This window comes from Heterodontus francisci, chromosome 3 (genome assembly GCF_036365525.1).
Source record: "Heterodontus francisci isolate sHetFra1 chromosome 3, sHetFra1.hap1, whole genome shotgun sequence".
In the NCBI taxonomy this organism is placed as follows: Eukaryota; Metazoa; Chordata; class Chondrichthyes; order Heterodontiformes; family Heterodontidae; genus Heterodontus; species Heterodontus francisci.
Genome location: NC_090373.1, coordinates 62,238,717 through 62,260,993, shown reverse-complemented (window position 1 = coordinate 62,260,993; position 22,277 = coordinate 62,238,717). Strand labels below are relative to the sequence as shown.

The following is a 22,277-nucleotide window of genomic DNA, read 5'->3' as shown; positions in this document are numbered from 1 at the left end:
GATCACCGACCTGAAACGTTCTGATGAAATCTTTCTGATGAAAGGTCACTGACCTGAAATGTTAATTCTGCTTCTCTCTCCACAGATGCTGCCAGACCTGCTAAAAATTTCCAGCTGATGGATGAACACAAATAAATACTTGCTGCACTGGAAAACCTGCACATAATGTCAAGGAGCATTGGGGAGTTCAGCACCAAATTGGTACAGGGCTTTGCACAGCGCTTGGAGCCCATCTTTCCATTATGGAACAGATGATCGCCGCCATCAGCACATCTGTGGAACCAACCATGATGCGGTGTCTGATGACGGATGTCACAGCTTCCATAGCAGCACAAAGAGCTTTCATCAAAGGTCTAACTGTTCCAAGGGAAGCTCAGACTGCTGCCACTGTACTGTGGCTCTGGATACCACTGTTCAAAGGGGCTTCCGGGGCATCACAGAGGTTCATCAATCTGTTCAACAGATTAGCAGGATTGCTGAGGCATCACCCCAGGGAATGGCAGTGGTTCCATGGAACACAAACCTGTTTCACCCTCTGCCACTTCAACCGTACCCTTGCTGTTGCCTGTCAGCTCAGGCCAAGGTAGTACCATCTGAAGTTGTACCTAGGCCCAGAGCTCCTCCTCCAAGACCATCTGCAGCCTTCTACCACCTATGCTGCAGTCACTAAGGTAGCACTGTGAAGGAGCATGTGTCCAAAGCACTAAGATCCCATCTTAGCATCACAATTCCATGTTGCTGTGGAAAAAGTGATGAGAGTCTCTACTTAATGTTGGCTTGGCTCTACCAAGTTCAACAAATATAGATAAATCCAGATCTTTCGGTCTTGAATTCCAGCTATGACTGTGAAGTCAATGAGGTTAAAAATACTCCACCCCAACTGTTGTCAAGCAGCACAGGTTGAGTACAGGAGTCAGGAATTCTGATGGAAACCACGAACACTGGATCTTTGCTCAGAATTTGCCGACCGTGAATTTGCACAGGTGGGCTCTGATGAACAGAACTTATGTTTGTTTAAACATGGACCCTGACAATGGAGAGGGGAAAAAGGCCAATGGAAGGGAAATGCCACTCCTAGAATTTCCTTGCCCACCACCCCCTGACACCTCTACTGCTTAAACCCACCCTGAGCCTGGATATTCAAGAACAGAGATCACCAACTTCTGTTCCACCACAATTCTGGCAATGGAGCAGAGCAAAGGAACAATGCAAGGTGATCATAATAAATCTTTTCTATCCTAGTTTCTATGGTGCCCCACAGGGTCATGCTAGTCCCCCACCTGCCAAGAGTGAAACACATTAATTTTGTCATAAACCTTGATTTTAAACTGTCCCTAGAGTGAAAAAAGGACTTGTTAAACAGATCAGCCGTGGCTAGAAAAGACATTTGCATATTAACAAACGGTGATTGGAAGGACTAAGAACCATTTCCTGACACATTCAACTCACAATGGACCTTGATCACCAGGTATTGTGTGTAAGAGAAGCATTCCAGAGACTGCTGTAATCCAAGACATGGTCAGACCAGTTAGCCACCTGACTAACCTGCTTGGCAACCTGGGTTTTTCTGAATTTGTACAAACAGTTTGAAACATAGTAACATGGCAACATAGAAAATAGGAGCAGGAATAGGCCATTCGGCCCTTTGAGCCTGCTCCGCCATTCACTACGATCATGGCTGATCATCCAACTCAGTAACCTGTTCCCGCTTTCGCCCCATATCCTTTTATCCTTTCAAACCCAAGAGCTATATCTAACTCCTTCTTAAAAACATACAATGTTTTGGCCTCAACTGCCTTCTGTGGTAGCAAATTCCACAGGCTCACCACTCTGAGTGAAGAAATTTCTCCTCATCTCAGTCCTGAAAGATTTACCCTGTATCCTTAGACTATGACCCCTGGTTCTGGACTCCCCCACCATCGGGAATATCCTTCCTGCATCTACCCTGTCAAGTTCTGTTAGAATTTTATAGGCTTCTATGAGATCCCCCCTCACTCTTCTGAACTCCAGCGAATATAATCCTAACCGACTCAATCTCTCCTCATGAGTCAGTCCCGCCATCCCAGGAATCAGTCTGGTGAACTCAAAGTCTGTTTGCTCCTGGACTGAGAAGATCTTTCCTGTCTCTTCCATTTCTTTCTCACAAGCCTCTGAATCCACTGAAGACACATGAACCCCAAGAGAGAAAATTCTCACATAGCGAACAAGGTTTAAGAAGAATACTGGGCCCCAACGAAAAACAAGATCTACCTACAATCAAGGACTCTACAATGAGCTCGAAGAACCGTAAGAACAACTCTTCAGATAGTGCCTCAAACCTTTCCACTTTATTTTTGTTCTGCTCTTTTCTGTCTCTATTTGCATGTCTGTATCGTGTATGCATGCTAGCGTGGGGTGTGTCTTGTATCCGTAGGCATTAACCGAATTAGAGTTTAAGTTTAGGTCTAATAAATTTCAACTTTTCTTCTTTAAACCTAAGAAAGCCTGTTTGTATTGGTTTCTTTGACTTATAATTGGAAAGCGATGAACAAGGATTCACCAAAGGGGAGCTAAAAACACGATGTGTTTAAAATTAAACCCTGTTATGGTAAGACCAGGTGAAGGCTGAAAGGGAACCCTAGACCTCTTTCTCACCTGGTCGTAACAACAGTAACTACTTACCTTACTTGTGGAAAATGCAGCTGCAAAACTGAATATCGGTATTGGAACACCCATCAATCCATGGCTCAGGTAATTCCTTCCATATACTTGTGCTTCAGACCTCTCCTCCTTCCCTGATTGTTTATGATATTCCCCCTTACTCCACACCACAGATATTCCTCATCTCCCTATTGTCCCCTTGTATGAATCCCTTCATGATGCTCTCTGCTGCCCACTCTGTCAGAAAGGAATGAGGAATAACAATGCTTAATATGAATAGCATGAGTGGATGGGATGGAAATATCTACACACCTCAGGAAGGGCATGGATCCAGAAACACATCAGGAGTCAAAGGCTAGAGGGAGGTGGATAATAGTAATAATGCAGAGACAGGAGTGTATTACAAGAGAGCAACACATTGAGATATGGGAAGAATTTCATACACGGAAGAGTTAAAATTGGCTGGTTTCTCAACCTCAGCTAACTGCAAGACGAATTCCCTTCTTAGAACACATCACCCAAATCAATATACATTGCAAGTGAACTGGAGTGAGGTCAAGTTTAATTCTACTGCACGTTACAGTGAAAGTGTACCCGAGTATATGACAACATTACTCTATATTCCAAGGGGGCTCGACAGATTAAGATTTGGGGGTAGGCCTGGGAAAACATACCACTTTCACTTTGGTGTTCCTCCCACGCCATGAAAACCACCATCTGCCACCTTTCTTAGGCATCTTTTCTTTCATTAGGTTTTCCACAGTAACCTGTTTATAAATGTACAAAAGTAACTAAAAGAATAAAAAAATTGAACCTAAATGTTGTACAAAACAACATAAAATGCTATTTTCCAAGTGAAAGAAGCAATAATAAAACATACTGTGGGCACAAAACTAATCTTTGCAAACCAAAATGCTGCAATGTTGAAAAGTGAATGGAGATAACTGAGGCATGAGTACTTGAATGATTTTTAAAACAAATTCAAAGTCACAAAACAAAAAAGAGGGAAAGGAGAAAAGATTAGTTTAGAAATATATAAACACAGGTTTTTATATTTCAGCCTTGATAATAAGTAGAATTTGGCACGTCTAATCAGACATAGAAATATTAATGTCCACATACAAAAGAAAGATAACTTTAAATATTTAACTGTTCATGACATCTAAAGCTTCTAAATAACAGAATAACTAAAGCTTGAATAAAAGCAAAATACTGCGGATGCTGGAAATCTGAAATAAAAACAAGAAATGCTGGAACCACTCAGCAGGTCTGGCAGCATCTCTGGAAAGAGAAGCAGAGTTAACGTTTCGGGTCTGTGACCCTTCTTCGGTTCCAATTAAAGCTTGAATATTGTCTCACATAAGATAATATTTTCTAAGCAAATTTATTTTCTCCACAAGGACTATTCTTTTGATAATATTCATGCAAATTCACTAGTATAACACTTTCATGTATTTATTATGTGCATCAAAGCACTAGATTTATGTTAATACATTGGTCTAGATTTTCCCCTGTAAGTCCAGTTTGGCAACAGCTACCTCCATACACGAGTGTACCAGTAGCAACATTAGAACTCCTGGCAAGCTAGCAGCATAGCTCCACTTCACCAGCACTGACATGAAGTAGCAACCATTAGGGCTGGAGAGGAAGGGGGAATAATGTAGCAATGCATTTCTATTTCTGGCGCAATGGCATCACCCTGAAACATTAACTCTGTTTCTCTCTCCACAGATGCTGCCTGAGCTGCTGAGTATTTCCAGCATTTTCTATTTTTAATAACACATTTCCAATACTTCTTTAGTATCTATAGCCGAGCTCGATTTTAAACTGATCTCTACTCCATTATTAATACTTAAATTATTGAGGATCTGAAAGTCATATGCAAAAGCAAACAACAATGTAGGCTTGTGCCTGTAGCAAAGCACAAATGCACCCAGTGGTGCCAGATGCCAGGATTCCCTCCTTGCTGGTCATTGGCACAACTAGAATTCACATCCAAGATTCTAAGGAATGTTGGTATCAAATGCTATATCCACGTTACTACTGGAAAGTACTGCCAATTTCCCACCTGAAATTAAATTTAGCAAGGGCAGGCTAAAATAATTACGCCATTTCTGAGGGTTGGCATGGCAAGGGTTCTACATGATTTCAGATTAAGTGGTCAAATCAGATCTTTGTACATAGGAATCTAATGCATAAAAAACAAAAATAATTTGGTGGCGGTGAGTAATAGGCAGAAATTTTACTTTGCAGCGGTGGCACTGCCCACCGGCTAAAAAGTCGGGGGTGAGCCTGCCTCCACTGGGCCTGGATGCCCGCAGCGATTTAGCATGGCCCAGGCCCTTAATAGATCTTGGTCGGGGCTTCCACCCCTCTGAAGAAGCAAGTCCCGCCTCCTAGAGCTGCTGGCCAATCAAAGGATCGGCAGCTCCTCAGTCACAGCAGCGCCACTGGGAGTGGTGGCCACTGCTGGGACTGCAAACAGTCAGGAACATCAACAATGGAGACAGCCCTGGAAAACGTGAATGGGGATTGGGCCTCGACGGGGTCAATAGGCTGGGCCCCAACAAGAGGGTTGGGTGTCAGGGTGCAGGGCAGGGGGGGGTAGTTCTGGCGGGGCAGCCTGTGCTGCTAGGGGGCCCTCTGTAGGGCATGGAGTGCCCGAACAGGAGAGCCACACACACCCCCCTCCACCACCAGCCCACAAAGAGGCCACCAGGTTTTACTGGCCAACCTACTCAGGTGCTGAAGTACCATTTGCCATCTCCCCCGCCGTGAATGGCACCCCTCGCGTCCCACTCAGTTTTATGTCCCCCCATGCCCCAGGCCCACTCCCAGGGTGGGGCCGTAAAATTCCAGACACAGTCATGGGACTTCATTCACAAAAGCTATATGATAGATACTATAAAGAAATCCAGATGATACTATCGATGTTTTCAAAGGATAAAATGATGGACACAATGTTAGTTCAGAATGCAGTACAATGCAACCAATCGCATAAGAGTTTTTGACGGGAGTATAGGATGCAAAGAAAGAACGCAAATTGAGCTATCATTTGTATTAACACAAAATTGACATACACCCAACCAAAGCAAAATAAACCAATAAATAAATGTATAAATGTCTAAGCCACTAGTACCAATGGTAGGAAGCCCTAAATTTAGGTGAGCCCAGAAATTAGGCTGGGGCACAGGTACATAGGGTTGCAGTTCATGCCAGGTTTCCAATTTTTGTGCCAGTTTTACAGATGGCCTTATTTAGGAGAGAGCCTGCACCCCAAACATGCTTAGAGGAGGCAAGGCCTCAGGAGAGGACGTTTCCACGCTCCTGGCCGGGCATCTGTCAAGTAGCTGGTCGCGCCAGATGAAAGGAGGCATACTGGCCTCCTGACTAGCAGAAGTGTGGCCCACCTGAGGGTCCAGGTCTGAGATTTGGGCTAAACTATGAAGATTTTAATGATTCTTAAAATGGGGATTCGCCTATTCATCTCCTGAGCTGGTAGTGGTGGCAGACCTGAGAGAAGCTGGACCACACTGCAACTCCTCTTACCGCCTCTCCCACCTTTCTCTGTCAGGTACCTACGACACGCCTACAGTGGCACAATTATCTACCACAGGAATGGAGATTAGGGAATTTTTATTCAACGCAGGAAAGCCCAGTAGGTGACACATGCCAGATCTCCTACCTGCACATTTTTAGCCCCCTGCATCCTGGCTAACGGGTGATGGATTAAATCACTGGACAGCTAATCATTACAACCTGAATTTCACCAAATCTTGGCTGAGCTACTAGAAACTGCATTTCATTGAAATGAGGCTTCCAATGGGGAAAAATTAACATTCAGCTTGCCAGCTACAGAGCAGCAATATTACCCATTGAGGGAAAAAAGGGGCAAAAAAATTAAATTGTACAGAATTGCAATGATACACAATAATACAAGTTTCAGAGTTAGCTCCCCAGTTGGTTCAGCTGACAAATATGACTGACAGCGGTGTTACAAACAATATCCTTGAGCAATTCAATATAAACACACTAGGGCAGTGGGAGAAAAAATGTCGGCCCATGCTGTCGCAATCTAGCGCACGGCAGTTCATTTAAATATGCAGGGCATTCGCTCCCCCAATCATGTGGTGGTGGGGGGTGAGCTCTGTGATGCCAGCAATGGCATCAGCTGCTTCTGTGCAGGCGCCATTTTCAGCGGGCTGCCAGACCTGCACAGTTAAATCCCATACCCCACCTCCCCAATACACTGAAATTAGTTTCTGACCTGTCCCCCTGCCATACAATGAAAATAAATGGACACCCTGTTCCCCCCCCGCACCCCACCAAAACACTTACATTGTTGATTTGACCTCTCCCCGCAAAACTGTACAAAGTGCAGAGGTCACCCCTTCCCTCCACCACACTAGAAATGCAGAGTTGACCCCATCCCCCTCCCCCACACCCCCCCCCCACTTCACAAAAAATCCCCCCTTCCCCACCTCAGTAGCGCCAATTCTCCCTGGACAGAGAAGTGAAGGCACATGTGCCGGCCGTCGCACGGAAGATCGCGGACAGCCGGCAAGATCACGGTGAAAGGTTTGTAAATGTATGCCTATCCTTTATTTAAATATTTAAAGGTGGGCCCCGTTGCCAAGCAGCAGGGGGTGCTGCCATGGATCCTCGCCGCTGCAGGGAAGATCAGGCCCAGCAGTACTGGCATCGGGCTCCATGGCGGGCTGCAGCCGGTGCAATCTTCCGGCGGCCCCCCAGCCACGGAGCCCGACATCAGGAGCTCAACAAAATCCAGCCCCAAGTGTCTGTACAATAACAATTCTCAATAATTTCCAAGTTATGACGTTAGCACATAATACATGGCACATTATCACATCTCACTGCACAAAATCAGCCCAGTGTATTATAATGAAATGATTAATTTTAATTTTATTTTAAAATTGAAATCATCTGCTTATTGGACTATCAAGTCATTTACCATTTAAATGTTAACTCACCTTTGGCAATGGTTTCTGGAATGTCTGCACAGCTAGAAGCATAGGAGCAGCTGTTGACCAGTTATAGTACCTAGATTTTGTCAAGATGACGATTATTTAATGTCATGTGAAATACAGAATCCTGGTCGAATGATTAATCTTCTATCTACTTCATTATTCAAGCTGAAATGTGTGGGAAGTTTTACTGCATTTACAGGCACTACATAATTGCAATATGTTGTTGTATGTCATTTAGTTAACAGTAAAGCCATATGATGGAATAATAAGATTCAATAATATGGACAGTGCTACCAAGAAAGTCAATTCATAGCCCATTTAGCACCAGCACAGCATTAAAACTTAGTTTGCAGGATATATAACAAGATCACAAGTTTACGCATTATGTTTTGCTAAAGTTAAGATATGAACTAAATGAGATCTTGCAGTGCGACTGGGGCTTTATCATGGGGCAACACAAAGCACAGCAGAGTCTGTGCCGACCATCAACCACCCATTTATACTAATCCTACATTAATCCCATATTCCCTACCACATCCCCTCCTACATTAATCCCATATTCCCTACCATTCTCCTACCTACATTAAGGACAATTTACAATGGCCAATTTACCTATCAACCCGCAAGTCTTTGGCAGTGGGAGGAAACCGGAGCACCCGGCGGAAACCCACGCGGTCACAGGGAGAACTTGCAAACTCCACACAGGCACTACCCAGAATTGAACCCGGGTCGCTGGAGCTGTGAGGCTGCGGTGCTAACCACTGCGCCACTGTGTTGCCCTCAATGAGAGATGATCAGAGAAACTATGGACTTTAATGCATAAGCCAAAGGGAGAAAGCCAGGTCAGAGTTCTAAAAACATAGTTCAACAACTCCGACACTCGTTATAAAAAGTGTGACATATTGAGCAAAAGTATATGGAAAATATCAATGGATTCCTTTTACCTGATTTTTTTTGGTGTTCCCCTTAGACTGTTGCAAAATATTTGAGCAAGATGCTGGCACAGTATAGGATCAATGCAAATATTAAACATTGAAATCAGCTTCAAATTAATCATAGAACTCCAAACTGCTACAGATCCCATTTACAAACTATAATATATTCTGACCAATCAATTGGTACAAATTCTCCACTTTGTTTCTCTAACTGTTCATTCCATTGTACTTACTTGTTTCCAATCTTCACAACCAGATTGGGATCATCAATGATTCCTGGATTCTCTGCAAACTCTTGATATGTTACTGAACGCTCTGCAAATTGTTCTGCCAGAACAGAAAGATTTTTAGTTCAAGCTTTTTCACAAGATCCCAAGATAATTAAAGATGTGATGGCCATTTGGCCCATCATCCTTCATCTATTCAGGAAGACCCCAAGTTCCCCCAGCGCAACATTCACTTATTAAACCATTCCAAGATTTTGCCTCCACTACTCTATCTGGTGTCTATTCCATGTGTTGATCAGGCTTGATGTGACGAACTTCCTGACATAAGCCCTAAATTGACCTCTTACTAGTTGGAACCCATTTTCTCTTGTCCTGTTTGCACTTTTAAAGTAATTTTCAAGATTTGCTTTTACCATACGATTTACAATCATGTAAATCTCCAAGACCAGCTATCAGATGCATCTTTTCAAGGCTGAAAAATCCATGATTCTTCAGTCTTTCCTCATAGCTCACAACTCTTAACACTAGGGATTAGCCTCATGGCTCTTCTCGACTCTGCCTCCACACTTGAATTCCTCCCTTGTGTTTTGGCGATCACAAATGAACAAGTACTCAGAGTATGGACTGACCAAGTACTGTACAGTCTGAACAGGACCTGCTCCAAATTGTACTCCACTGTTGCAGTTATATATCTTACTGACTTTATTAATTGCCACTTGGCATTAATTAGACATGCTGCACATCGTCTACTAAAATTCCCAGGTTTCATTCAATTTCACCCCTCGCTTTCTCAATATCCTTCATGTGCTGCCATCCTTCTTACAGCCAGTACTTCATATTTGTTCACAGTAAATTTCATGTTATTGCTCTGCCCATTGATATATTTCATATAATTATTTTGTACTTTCTGAATTGTCTTCTCCAAAACAACTGCGTTTCCTAGTTTGGCATCATTGGCAAATTTGCAAGAAGTCACTGATATAAATTGAGAACAGCAGTGATCCTGAGAGCGATCTTTAGGGTGCCTCACTCAGTACTCACCCCATATCCTGGGCTAACATTAATTTCTATGTAAACAGATTTATAAGGCAATAGAAAAGTTGCCAAATAGAACACTGGAAAAGAAAAAAACCCTTTAATGGGAGATATTATCCATTTGATATGAAAATTGTCAATGAAAGACAGAATGCTCAAAATAAATTTGAATTCTTTTTGAAAAACAAATCTTGCTTCTGTGAACTGGAGCATTTTTCTTCTTTTTTAACACGCAGTGTAAGATTCAGCATAGTCAAATCATAGGTTCCATGAGTCTGATGCAGAAGGAAGCTCTCTGTTGTGATCTTGGAAAATTATCCCCTACTGCATCGGTGTGCTGTTTTCATTTCCACAGCAGCCATCTCTCGGGCTTCTCCTAACAGGGCTTCTTCATAATTTCATAACAATTAGTTCTGAATTTGGACAGCATGATATGGTCAATTTGAGAGCAGCCGGAACATAGCTGCTCAGGACCAAACTCACTAAACTAGAATTCTGGTTTCTCCCCATTTGGTGGTAAAACCTCACTCTCCCCATGGAACAAAACAATACTATTTGACTTGTCGCACCTGTTCCTCATCACAAACTCTATATAATATGAACTGAGCCCAGTTTATTTAATTTCTTGAGGGAGGTGAATAATGACAGATAAAACTTACAAGATAAATCTCTGTGAAATTTCTTCCCACTCTCCAAAGTAATTAGTGAAAACGTCAATCTAATAATACAAACTACACTCTTCAAACTTGAACAGATGCAGTCCACAGATGTTTCTATAGTCCCAGCTGCATAGGATCTACAGTGAATCATTAACGTCTATGCATATTCTTATAATCTTAAGCATACTGGATATTATTCTAGCTCAGGGTTGTCCAACATACAGCCCATAGGCCAGGATCCAGCCCGCATCCAGATATAAACTATACCCAGGGCCATTCCATATCCTCGCCAGGAGTCCATGACTGCAGATGGGAAATTTCCCTTTGTCTTCTTGCAGACCAGCTTTTAAAAACATTGCGCTGTCAGTTCCACAGCTGACAGCTGTTGAAACAAAAACGCACTTCCCAACTATGGACAGATCCGGGGGGGGGGGGGGGACAGCGGACAGGGAGCGAGAAAGGGGGGGGAACGGCGGACAGGGAGCGAGAAAGGGGGGGGACGGCGGACGGAGCGAGAAAGGGGGGGGGCGGCGGACAGGGAGCGAGAAAGGGGGGGGGGGGGACGGCGGACAGGGAGCGAGAAAGGGGGGGGGAACGGCGGACAGGGAGCGAGAAATGGGGGGGGGGCGGCGGACAGGGAGAGAGAAAGGGGGCGAGAAAGGGGGGGGGACGGCGGACAGGGAGCGAGAAAGGGGGGGGGGACGGCGGACAGGGAGGAAGGGGGACGGCGGACAGGGAGCGAGAAAGGGGGGGGGGGGGGACGGCGGACAGGGAGGAAGGGGGACGGCGGACAGGGAGCGAGAAAGGGGGTGCCACGGAGAGAGGATGACACGAGTGCGGGGCGACGGGGATCGAACAACACCGAGAGGGGGAAACACAGGGAGAGACAGAGATCAAGATCACTCCTGACGGATGTATATCTATCCGGAATACTCTGCATCACTACAACACGTGTGTGGACAGACACTAATAGTAAGATAACTTTTTAATGCCTGTATCTTTCTGAAATTGACTCAGCAGCCCCCCATGTAAAACAAAAATTGTGATGTGCCCCCTCCCCATGCGAAAAGGTTGGACAATCCTGTTCAACCTCGTTCTCAAAGGAGTTAAAATTTATGCAGCATTAACTACTGTTGATGGGAGGCTCTTTCACACATCCCATCCGATTGTTCTGACCACTTTCCTCTGACTGAGGAGGTTTGGTATAGCTTAACACCTATTTGCTATAAATTAGGTCAGTGGAATGTATTCAACTAAACTAGAAAAATGCCTGACTGAACTTGGTGTTTTCATTTATTAGATATAAAGCAAATATTGGTAAATGATGTGCCTCAGATACCTTAAATGCTGGTGTCCCAATCACACTTACATCACATCCATGGGTTATAGAAACGTAGAAAATAGGAGCAGGAGTAGGCCATTCGGCCCTTCAAGCCTGTTCCGCCATTCATTATGATCATGGCTGATCATCCAACTTAGTAACCTGTTCCCGCTTTCGCCCCATACCCTTTGATCCCTTCAGACCCAAGAGCTAGATCTAACTCCTTCTTGAAAACATACAATGTTTTGGCCTCAACTGCTTTCTGTGGTTGCGCATTCCACAGGTTCATCACTCTCTGGGTGAAGAAATTTCTCCACATCTCAGTCCTGAAAGGTTTACCCCGTATCCTTAGACTATGACCCCTGGTTCTGGACTCCCCCTCCATCGGGAACATCCTTCCTGCATCTACCCTGTCAAGTCCTGTTAGAACTTTATAGGTTTCTATGAGATCCCCCCTTCACTCTTCTGAACTCCAGCGAATATAATCCTAACTGACTCAATCTCTCCTCATACGTCAGTCCCGCCATCCCAGGAATCAGTCTGGTAAACCTTCACTGCACTCCCTCTATAGCAAGAACATCCTTCCTCAGATAAGGAGACCAAAACTGCACACAATATTCCAGGTGTGGCCTCACCAAGGCCCTGTATAATTGCAGCAAGACATCCCTGCTCCTGTACTCTAATCCCCTCACTATGAAGGCCAACATACCATTTGCCTTTTTTACCGCCTGTTGGACCTGCACACTTACCTTCAGCGACTGGTGTAAGAGAACACCCAGGTCTCGTTGCATATTCCCCTCTCTCAGTTTATAGCCAGTCAGATAATAATCTGCCTTCCTGTTTTTGCTACCAAAGTGGATAACTTCACATTTATCCACATTATACTGCATCTGCCATGCATTAGCCCACTCACTCAACTTGTCCAAGTCACCCTGAAGCCTCTCTGCATCCTCCTCACAACTCAGCCTCCCATCCAGTTTTGTCTCATCTGCAAATTTGGAGATATTACATTTAGTGCCCTCATCTAAATCATTAATATATATTGTGAATAGCTGGGGTCCTAGCACCGATCCCTGCGGTACCCCACTAGTCACTGCCTGCCCCATTCGGAAAAAGACCCATTTATCCCTACACTTTGTTTCCTGTCTGCCAACCAATTTCTATCCATCGCAATACACTACCCCCAATCCCATGCGCTTTAATGGACACATATTCACCAAAACATTTAGCCAAATAATAATTGTAAAATTAGGCCACAATTGGTACAGCAGTTATATGAATACATTCTTTGTTGTGGCACATTTGCAAGATATGGATTAAATTGAATGGATCTTGCTTTGTTACTATTGCTGTGAAAAGCACGGGTTTAGGCCTCATGGAATTTTTACCTTTTGTTATTTCTTCATAGTCATTAAGCCCACCACAGAGTGAAATGGCGATGGTCGGCAAGTCCCCAATAGTATCAGAGAAGCTGTCAACTCCACTGTCCATTCCAGAGCTTCCAACAGACTGTGGTGACTGATTTTCTGAATGTGCTCCATTTTCAGTCCAATTCCTACTAGCTGTGCCATTTTCACTGCAGAAGAAATAATTACAGAAATATTTTAGCATGTCAGATACTTTCTACTTTACATTATGCCATTAACTGAGCGTCACAAGAGAATCTACAATTTCATGGAAATTACCATTTTGGAAAATAAAGTGCTGCAACTTCAGGATTCATCTCAGTGATATCATCTAGATAGACGCCATCAGTACCCAGATGACGGCTGCGTTTATCTGAGAATGCAAAAAAAAAAGAGAAGCTGAAGATTTTTTCTGGACTTCAGCACCAAAATCATTTCCATTGTACCAACATGAGACACATCAACTGGAAGAGTACACACAAATCCCAACCCTACATAGTCCAGCAGAGTTCCAGCAAATCTTTTAAGTGGACTACTCTTTAATATCTGCAAGGTGACATCATCTACTACAGTGAAACAGATTAGTACAGATAAACCTCATTTCATTCATGGTAGGACAGTCTCAGACTTTGGGTTCCTCTCCCATTAGCCATGCTAATTCTCTCCATGTTTTTTCACCCCTCCAGCCTCAGCCAAACAGTTCACAGAGGAATGTGCTGTATTTTGGAAACATAAAATTTATGGAACAGCAGAAGGCAAGAGACAGGAAATTTTGCAGAAAAAAGATACTTCGCTAGGTCAGGGATTATACAATAGAATATTATACAACATTTCAATAATCCTGCTATAGGAACTGCAAAACTGCATTTAAAAACTTTCAATTTAATGCAGGAGAGTTTAAAAACTAAAGTTTCTCACCTTTAAAAATGCCTGGCAGGAAGTACAGACTTGTAAGTGGATATGCAGCTTCAAATTTTTGTGGCATATTTTAAGAGGGGCCTTGACCTGTCACAAGTTTCTTGGTGACTATTTTGGGCTTTGCTTAGTCAAGATTCTGTGAATGAGCCCACAGTGCAGTTGCCAACAGCATTATCTACATTTTAAATTTCTGGCAGCTAATTTGATATTTCTTCTGCTATTCAATGTGTCGTAGAGAGATAAGAGCTCATTTTTTGGGGAACTGCAGAGGAGAATCCACTTCTAGACTCTCAACTGCAAAGAAGAAGTACCTTTCGAATGGAACAGTCTATACTTTCAAGATTCAGCGGATTCAGTGAATGCCAGCCCCAATGCCTTTTAAGCAGAATTATTAAAAACTGGTGCAAAGGATTCAGATCTTTGGCTTATTCCTAGTTTCATAGGCGTTTCTGATACCAGGGCAAAACCTAATACTCGAAAGTTAAGTTTTTCAATTAATTTCTAAGATTTCAGGACCATGGCACTCCACTCGGAAAGTATTCAACATTTATATACTCATGTGTTTCATTATGTAGTATTTTTATTCTATTATGAAAAATTAAGGCTAAGATTCTGCAGTTCTGTTTTACAATCACAGCACCCGTAGCAGAGCGATTCACCGGTGCCACTTCAGACAGTCTTACCTTTCTTCTTGGATGGGGAATCAGTTTTACTGATTTGCTTCATCTGACTCCCAATATGGTTTGACTCCCCATTTTCTGGCACCAATGGAGCTGTTGAGGGTTCAAAGTTTTCTGAACAAAGTTGCCCCCAGTGTGTAAAATTGTCCATTGACTGAGACGTAATCTCTCTTGCTGCCAAAGGCTCAGGTTTCACTAATGGTGGGGGAGTCGATGAATTGTCATGAGAGCTTACAAAAGGGGCACTCTCGATGACTCTGAAGTGAGTGTTTCCTGATGGAGTGATGTTTACTCTGTTAAGTTCTTCTGTTTTCTGATGAGTAACGAGCTGATGAAAAAAAAATTCAGGATGATTAATATTTGTTGCACTTATTTATCCATATAAAGCATTGCCAAAACTGTTCCATGTCTAATAAATGATAGATGGATAGTTTTAATAAGAGGGGCTTTCACAAGTACTAGGATGCTGGGAATGGTTGCATGTAAATACATTCAAATTCCAATATTAGGCTAGTTATGAAAAAGAGAGAAAACAAGATAAAGAAGAAAAGAAAGGGAAAGAGTAAAAAAAGAGGGAAAGAGGAGAATACAGTGTCAAATGGCTGACGCAGCTTGCCACTGTTAACCATGTTTATGTTAAGGCTGCATATACACAGTTGACAACTGAAAATACCATGCCATATGATTTTAACATCTCAGGTATTAAAATATGATATAAATGTATTACTTGTGTGCAAACTAATCAAACATCTCACTGCATGACACTTGTAATAAATCGGGGAAAATTTATTTATCAATACATTAAAATTCTCAATGGGGTGAAGAAGCAGGGACATTAGGAGTACAGATACAGATCTTTAAAAGCAGAATTGTAGGTGGAAAAAAACAAATGTACAAATGGAATTCTGGGCTTTATATACAGAAGCAAAAGAAGTAGTGATGAATCTGTACATGATATTGGTTTGACCGCAGTACTAGTGTAGCTTTAAGCACCTGTGGTAGAAAGGATACTGATGCTCTAAAAAAAACATGTAAATTCACTAGGGTGGCATCAGGTGTAAGGGGATATAGTTACAATAAGGAACTTATAAACTATGTTCACTTGAGAAGATTAAAGGGATGTCTAACTGAAGTGCACATAATTTTGAAAGTATTTGAGTGGGTAAATAGTCAAAGATTACTTCCCCTAGTCCGTAAATTAGAAACAAGGAGGCACAAACTAAAAGCATAAAGGGGTGGGGGGAGGAAAATGGCACAATGTTTTCACATGGGGGTGATTAGAATTTACAATGCATTAAATGAAGGACTGTTGAAGCAGAGACAAGCAAGACATTTAAAAGGAAATTAGTTGAACAATTGAAAAGGAAAAACATTAAAAAAGGTATGGGGAATAAACAAGGAAATACAATAGAATAGACAGCACCAATGTAGAGCTAGCACTTGAATAGGCCTCATGGGACAAATAACCCACTTCTGCACCAACCTTTCCATGATTCTACAACATTGTACTGTTGTACACTGTGTCTATCAGACCAGAATAGGTCAAATGACCTTTTCTCATTCCATACTTGTGTTCCTATAAATGGATAGCATTATGAATACACTCATGATTACATAATGGTTAATATTTTTCCAGATACCTTGGCAGTTTGAGGTAGTTCTCCCCAAGCCCAGTGCATTTGCATATTTATTCTTTTCATTCCTCTTTCTGACTGCTTGTTGACCAATTCGGAATCACTGTTAGGAGTAGGAGGGCGGGATGTTGAAGGACTGTAAAATAGTTAAATAAATCATCAATGGAAATAAAAATCAGGAGAAATATAAAATGGCCTCACAATCAGCCGTTTTAAACTATTGCTCAGTCAAGATCTACCCCTATGCATTTTAAGATGGGTACATGGAAGATTCAGCTTCTAACTTTTCTTTAAATTATATCTTTGCTTCTTTTTAATGAGGCGAACCCAGGATTCTTTATAACGTGCATCTATTAACACAATTAAATACAGTACTGGCACAGTTTATTAATGTGTTAAATGAACAACACAGACATTTACCATGTGAAGAGCTGATTTTCCATCATTTCTTATACTTATCTGGGATAGAACAGTAAGTGTCCATATAAAAATGTACTTCAATTCAAAAATATACTTACACTCTTCATTATCTGTTAAATGGGATGAATTAGAAGTTAGTTATTAGTGCTTAGATGACAATGCAGTAGAGGTGGCAAAGAGTCATTAACCTGCTCTTTAAATGTATAATGTTACGACCAGGTGTGAAAGGTGTCTAGTGGTCTGTTACGATCCTAACCTGGTCTTATTCTAACAGGGTTTAATTTTAAACACGCAGTGTTTTGAGCTCCCCTTTTTGTGAATCCTTGTTCACAACTTACCAATTCACACAGGCTTTCTGAGGTTTAAAGAAAGATGAAATTCTATTAAAACTTAAACTTAAGCTCTAATACGGTTAACGCCTACAGATATACAATGTGCCCACACGAGCATGCACATGCGGTACACACATGCAAATAGGGGCAGAAAAGAGGTAATATCTTGTCACTGTTTCTCGAGCTCGCTGTACTCCTTGATTGCAGATATGATCTTGCCTTTCGTTGGGGCCCAGTATTCTTCATAAACCTTGTTCATTTAGGAAACTTTTATCTCTGAGTTTACGTGTCTTCAATGGTTTCAGTTCCCTGAGAAATGAGCAGGCAGGAGAGGAGAGGTCTTCTCAAACCATGAGCTTTCTGATCTCAAGTACGGTTTTCTCCAATTTTCACTGCAGAGTCCTTGTGGAGACGACGTCCCGTCTTCACATTGAGGATACCCTCCATCGTGTTGTGTGGCACTATCACCATGCTAAATGGGAAAGATTTTGAACTGATCTAGCAATGCAAAGCTGGGCATCCATGAGGTGCTGTGGGCCATCAGCAGCAGAATTGTACTCAACCACAATCTGTAACTTCATGGCCCAGCATATCCACCACTCTACCATTACCATCAAGCCAGGAGACCAACCCTGGTTCAATGAAGAGTGCAAGAGGGCAAGCCAGGAGCAGCACCAGGCATACCTCAAAATGAGGTGTCAACTTGGTGAAGCTACAACACAGCACTACCTGCATGCCAAATTGCATGAGCAGCATGCAATAGACAGAGCTAAGCGATCCCATAACCAATGGATCAGATCTAAGCTCTGCAGTCCTGCCACATCCAGCCGTGAATGGTGGTGGACAATTAAACAACTAACTGGAGGAGGTGGCTCCACAAATATCCCCATCCTCAATGATGCGGGAGCCCAGCACATCAGTGTGAAAGATAAGGCTGAAGCATTTGCAACAATCTTCAGCCAGAAGTGCCGAGTTGATGACCTATCTCGGCCTCCTCCTGAAGTCCCCAGCATGACAGATGCCAAACCTCAGCCAATTTGATGCACCCAGCGTGATATCAAGAAACAACTGAAGGCACTGGATACTGCAAAGGCTATGGGTCCTGACAACATTCCGGCAATAGTACTGAAGACCTGTGCTCCAGAATTTGCCGTGCCCCTTGCCAAGATGTTCCAGTACAGCTACAACACTGGCATCTACCCTGAAACGTGGAAAATTGCCCAGGTATGTCCTGTACACAAAAAGCAGGACAAGTCCAACCCGGCCAATTACCGCCCCATCAGCCTGCTCTCAATCATCAGTGAAGTGATGGAAGGTGTCATCAACAGTGCCATCATGCGGTACTTGCTTAGCAATAACCTGCTCAGTGACGTTCAGTTTGGGTTCCACCAGGGCCACTCAGCTCCTGACCTCATTACAGCCTTGGTTCAAACATGGACAAAAGAGCTGAACTCCAGAGGTGAGGTGAGAGTGACTGCCCTGGACATCAAGGCAGCCTTTAACTGAGTATGGCATCAAGGAGCCCTAGTAAAACTGAAGTCAATGGGAATCGGGGGGAAAACTCTCCACTGGTTGGAGTCATACCTAGCACAAAGGAAGATGGTTGCGGTTGTTGGAGGTCAATCATCTGAGTTTCAGGACATCACTGCAGGAGTTCCTCAGGGTAGTGTCCTAGGCCCAACCATCTTCAGCTGCTTCATCAATGACCTTCCTTCATTCATAAGGTCAGAAAGTGGGGATGTTCGCTGATGATTGCACAATGTTCAGCACCATTTGCGACTCCTCAGATACTGAAGCAGTCCATGTAGAAATGCAGCAAGACCTGGACAATATCCAGGCTTGGGCTGATAAGTGACAAGTGACATTTGCGCCACACAAGTGCCAGGCAATGACCATCTCCAACAAGAGAGAATCTAACCATCTTCCCTTGACATTCAATGGCATTATGATTGCTGAATCCCCCACTATCAACATCCTAGGGGCTACCATTGACCAGAAACTGAACTGGAGTAGCCATATAAATACTGTGGCTACAAGAGCAGGTCAGAGGCTAGGAATCCTGCAGCGAGTAACTCACCTCCTGACTCCCCAAAGCCTGTCCACTATCTACAAGGCACAAGTCAGGAGTGTGATGGAATACTCTCCACTTGCCTGGATGGGTTCAGCTCCAACAACACTCATGAAGCTCGACACCATCTAGGACAAAGCAGCCTGCTTAATTGGCACCCCATCTACAAACATTCACTCCCTTCACCACCGACGCACAGTGGCAGCAGTGTGTACCATCTACAAGATGCACTGCAGCAATGCACCAAGGCTCCTTAGACAGCATCTTCCAAACCTGCGACCTCTACTAGCTAGAAGGACAAGGGCAGAAAATGCATGGGAACTCCACCACCTGCAAGTTCCCGTCTAAGTTACACACCATCCTGACTTGGAACTATATCGCCGTTCCTTCACTGTTGCTGGGTCAAAATCCTGGAACTCCCTTCCTAACAGCACTGTGGGTGTACCTACCCCACATGGACTGCAGCAGTTCAAAAAGGCAGCTCACCACCACCTTCTCAAGGGCAATTAGGGATGGGCAATAAATGCTGTTCTAGCCAGCAATGCCCACATCCCATAAATGAATTAAAAAAAGTACCACTACTGATCAAACAGATCAGATCAAAGCTCTGTAATCTTGCCACATCTAGTTTCGAATGGTGGGAGACAATTAAGCAATTAACAGGAGGAGGAAGCTCCCTGAACATCCGCGTCTTCAATGGTGGCAGAGCCCAGCACAAGAGCAAAAGGTGAATCTGAGCATTCTAACTGTCTTCAGCCAGAAGTCCCGAGTGGATGATCCTTCTTGGCCTTTTCCTGAAGTTTCTACCATCACAGAAGCCGGTCTCCATCCAATTTGATTCACTCACCAGGATATCAAGAAATGGCTGAATGTACTGGGCACAGCAAAGGCTTCAGGCCCTGCCAAAATCCTGTCTGTCGTGTTGAAGCCCTGTCAGAAATAAACACACCCCTAGCCAAGTTGTTCCAGTACAACTACAACAGCAGCGTCTACCTGACAACATGGAAAATTTGCTCTGCGCATCCTATCCACAAAACGCAGGACAGATTCAACCCGTCCAACTTCTACCCAATTAATCTACACTCAATCAGCAGTAAAGTGATGGAAGGGGTCATTCCAATGCTATCAAGCAGCACCCACTCACCAATAACCTGCTCAACGATGCGCAGTTTGGATCCCACTAGGGTCATTTGACTCCAGACCTTGGTACAGCCTTGGTTCAAACACGGACAAAACCATCAAGGCAGCATTTGACCAAATGTGGCATCAAGGATCCCTAGCAAAATTGAAGTCACTGAGAATCAAGGGATGACCTCACAACTGGTTGAAGTCATACGTAGCACAAAGGAAGAAGTTGGAGGTCAATCATCTCAGCCCCAGGACGTCGCTGCAGAAGTTCCTCAGGGCAGCCTCCAAGGCCCAACCATCTTCAACTGCTTCAATCAATGACCTTCCCTCGATTATTAAGGTGCACTGATGATTGCAGAGTGTTCAGTTCCATCTGCAATTCTTCAAATAATTTTGCATGCAGGCATGGACAGCTTCAAGACCTGGATGGCATTCAGGTTTAGGCAATTAATGTTTGTGCCATGCAAATACCAGGAAATTACCATCTTCAACAAGAGAAAGCATAATCTCTTCCCCTTGCCGTTCAAAGCATTATAATCGCCAAATACCTCGCCATCAACGTTGTAGGGGTCGGGGGCATTGCCACTGACCAGAAACTCAATTGGACCAACCACATAAAGGCCATGGCTACTAGAGCAGGTCACAGGCTGGACGTTCTGTGGTTACTGGCTCACCTTCTAACTGCTAAAATTCTTGCCACCACCTGCAAGATGCAAGTCGGGAGTGCTAAAGAATATGCTCCACTTGAATGTTTTTGCAGCTGCACCCATCAATGCAAGAAGCTCAACACCATCCAGGACACCAATCAGCATAAATGTCCACTCCCTCCATCACCAATTCCAGCAGTGTTTACTATCTACAGATGCACTGCAGCAAGTCACCAAAACCTTTTCCACATCACCTCCCAAACCTGCAATCTCTACCTGCTGGGAGGCGAGGGGCAGCAGATACAAGGGAACACCATCACCTCCATCTTTTTCTCCAACTCACACGCCATTCTGACTTAGATGATTATCAGTTCAAGAATGTACTCCACTGGTTTCTTATGGACAACCAGCGATGACTATATCGAGAGAATGAATAAAAAGATAAACATTCACAGCACCACCTTGTGATTTATATGGGATTGATTCTGATTTGTCTGTTTTGAGTACTTCAAAAGAATGTCAAGCCAAAAAATTAAAATATATAACTGCGTTATTTAACAAATCCTGTAAGTCAACAAGTACACTATATTTCAAATGTAGTCTTTCCTCTGATTTCATTATTTTCTTTCTCCTCTCCATTCTGAATGAAATGTAGGCAGGCAACCTGTTGCCATGTATAGGTCAATGCTATTCTTAACCCAGTCAATAATATGTGCACAGAAGCAGGTCAGATAGAGTTGGAGTCTCAATTCATCATCTAGAAAGTACCTCACTGACCCTTTTGATTTTGAAACCTAGAAGACGGTCTAAGGCTGAAAAATGTTCTTGGGAAGACAAAGTAAATCAAGGAGTGGCTAGGTGGTGCTGAGATTGGATGCGGCCATACTTTGTTAGAACAGCCAAGAAAAGGAACTCTAACTTCATTTTATAAATGTTCAACAGCAAAAATATACAGAAAATAATTCTTCCGCACCGTAAGGATGATACTATACTATCACTTTTACATTAACATAAACATATCTGGGGAGCAAAATCACAAACCTGACTCCCTAGAGCAGTTTGGGTCCAGAAGTGAAATAAACCACTTGTTAGATATCAAGTCACTTTATTCAGGTGGGTCACTGGACAGCCTGGACACTTCAAAAACATAAGCAGAGCCACCTTAATGTTAGAAGTATGTGAGCACCCCCACTTGCATGCTGGAAATGTTAGAACGTTGGTGCCCCAGGGAGTGAGGAG

At 43.3% G+C, this 22,277-nt stretch overlaps 1 protein-coding gene across 1 annotated transcript in view; it reads right to left on the bottom strand.

Annotated features, from left to right (window-relative positions):
• Nucleotides 1-22,277, bottom strand: part of lpin1a (lipin 1a) — a 117,101-nt gene that overhangs the window by 28,385 nt on the left and 66,439 nt on the right. Inside the window, exons 6-12 of the mRNA XM_068022705.1 lie at nucleotides 16,450-16,579; nucleotides 14,813-15,137; nucleotides 13,491-13,584; nucleotides 13,194-13,381; nucleotides 8,797-8,890; nucleotides 7,632-7,701; nucleotides 3,315-3,407 (exon numbers count right to left, since the gene is read on the bottom strand). Coding sequence (XP_067878806.1) covers nucleotides 3,315-3,407; nucleotides 7,632-7,701; nucleotides 8,797-8,890; nucleotides 13,194-13,381; nucleotides 13,491-13,584; nucleotides 14,813-15,137; nucleotides 16,450-16,579 — 994 coding nt within the window. The remainder of the gene's footprint in view (nucleotides 1-3,314; nucleotides 3,408-7,631; nucleotides 7,702-8,796; nucleotides 8,891-13,193; nucleotides 13,382-13,490; nucleotides 13,585-14,812; nucleotides 15,138-16,449; nucleotides 16,580-22,277) is intronic.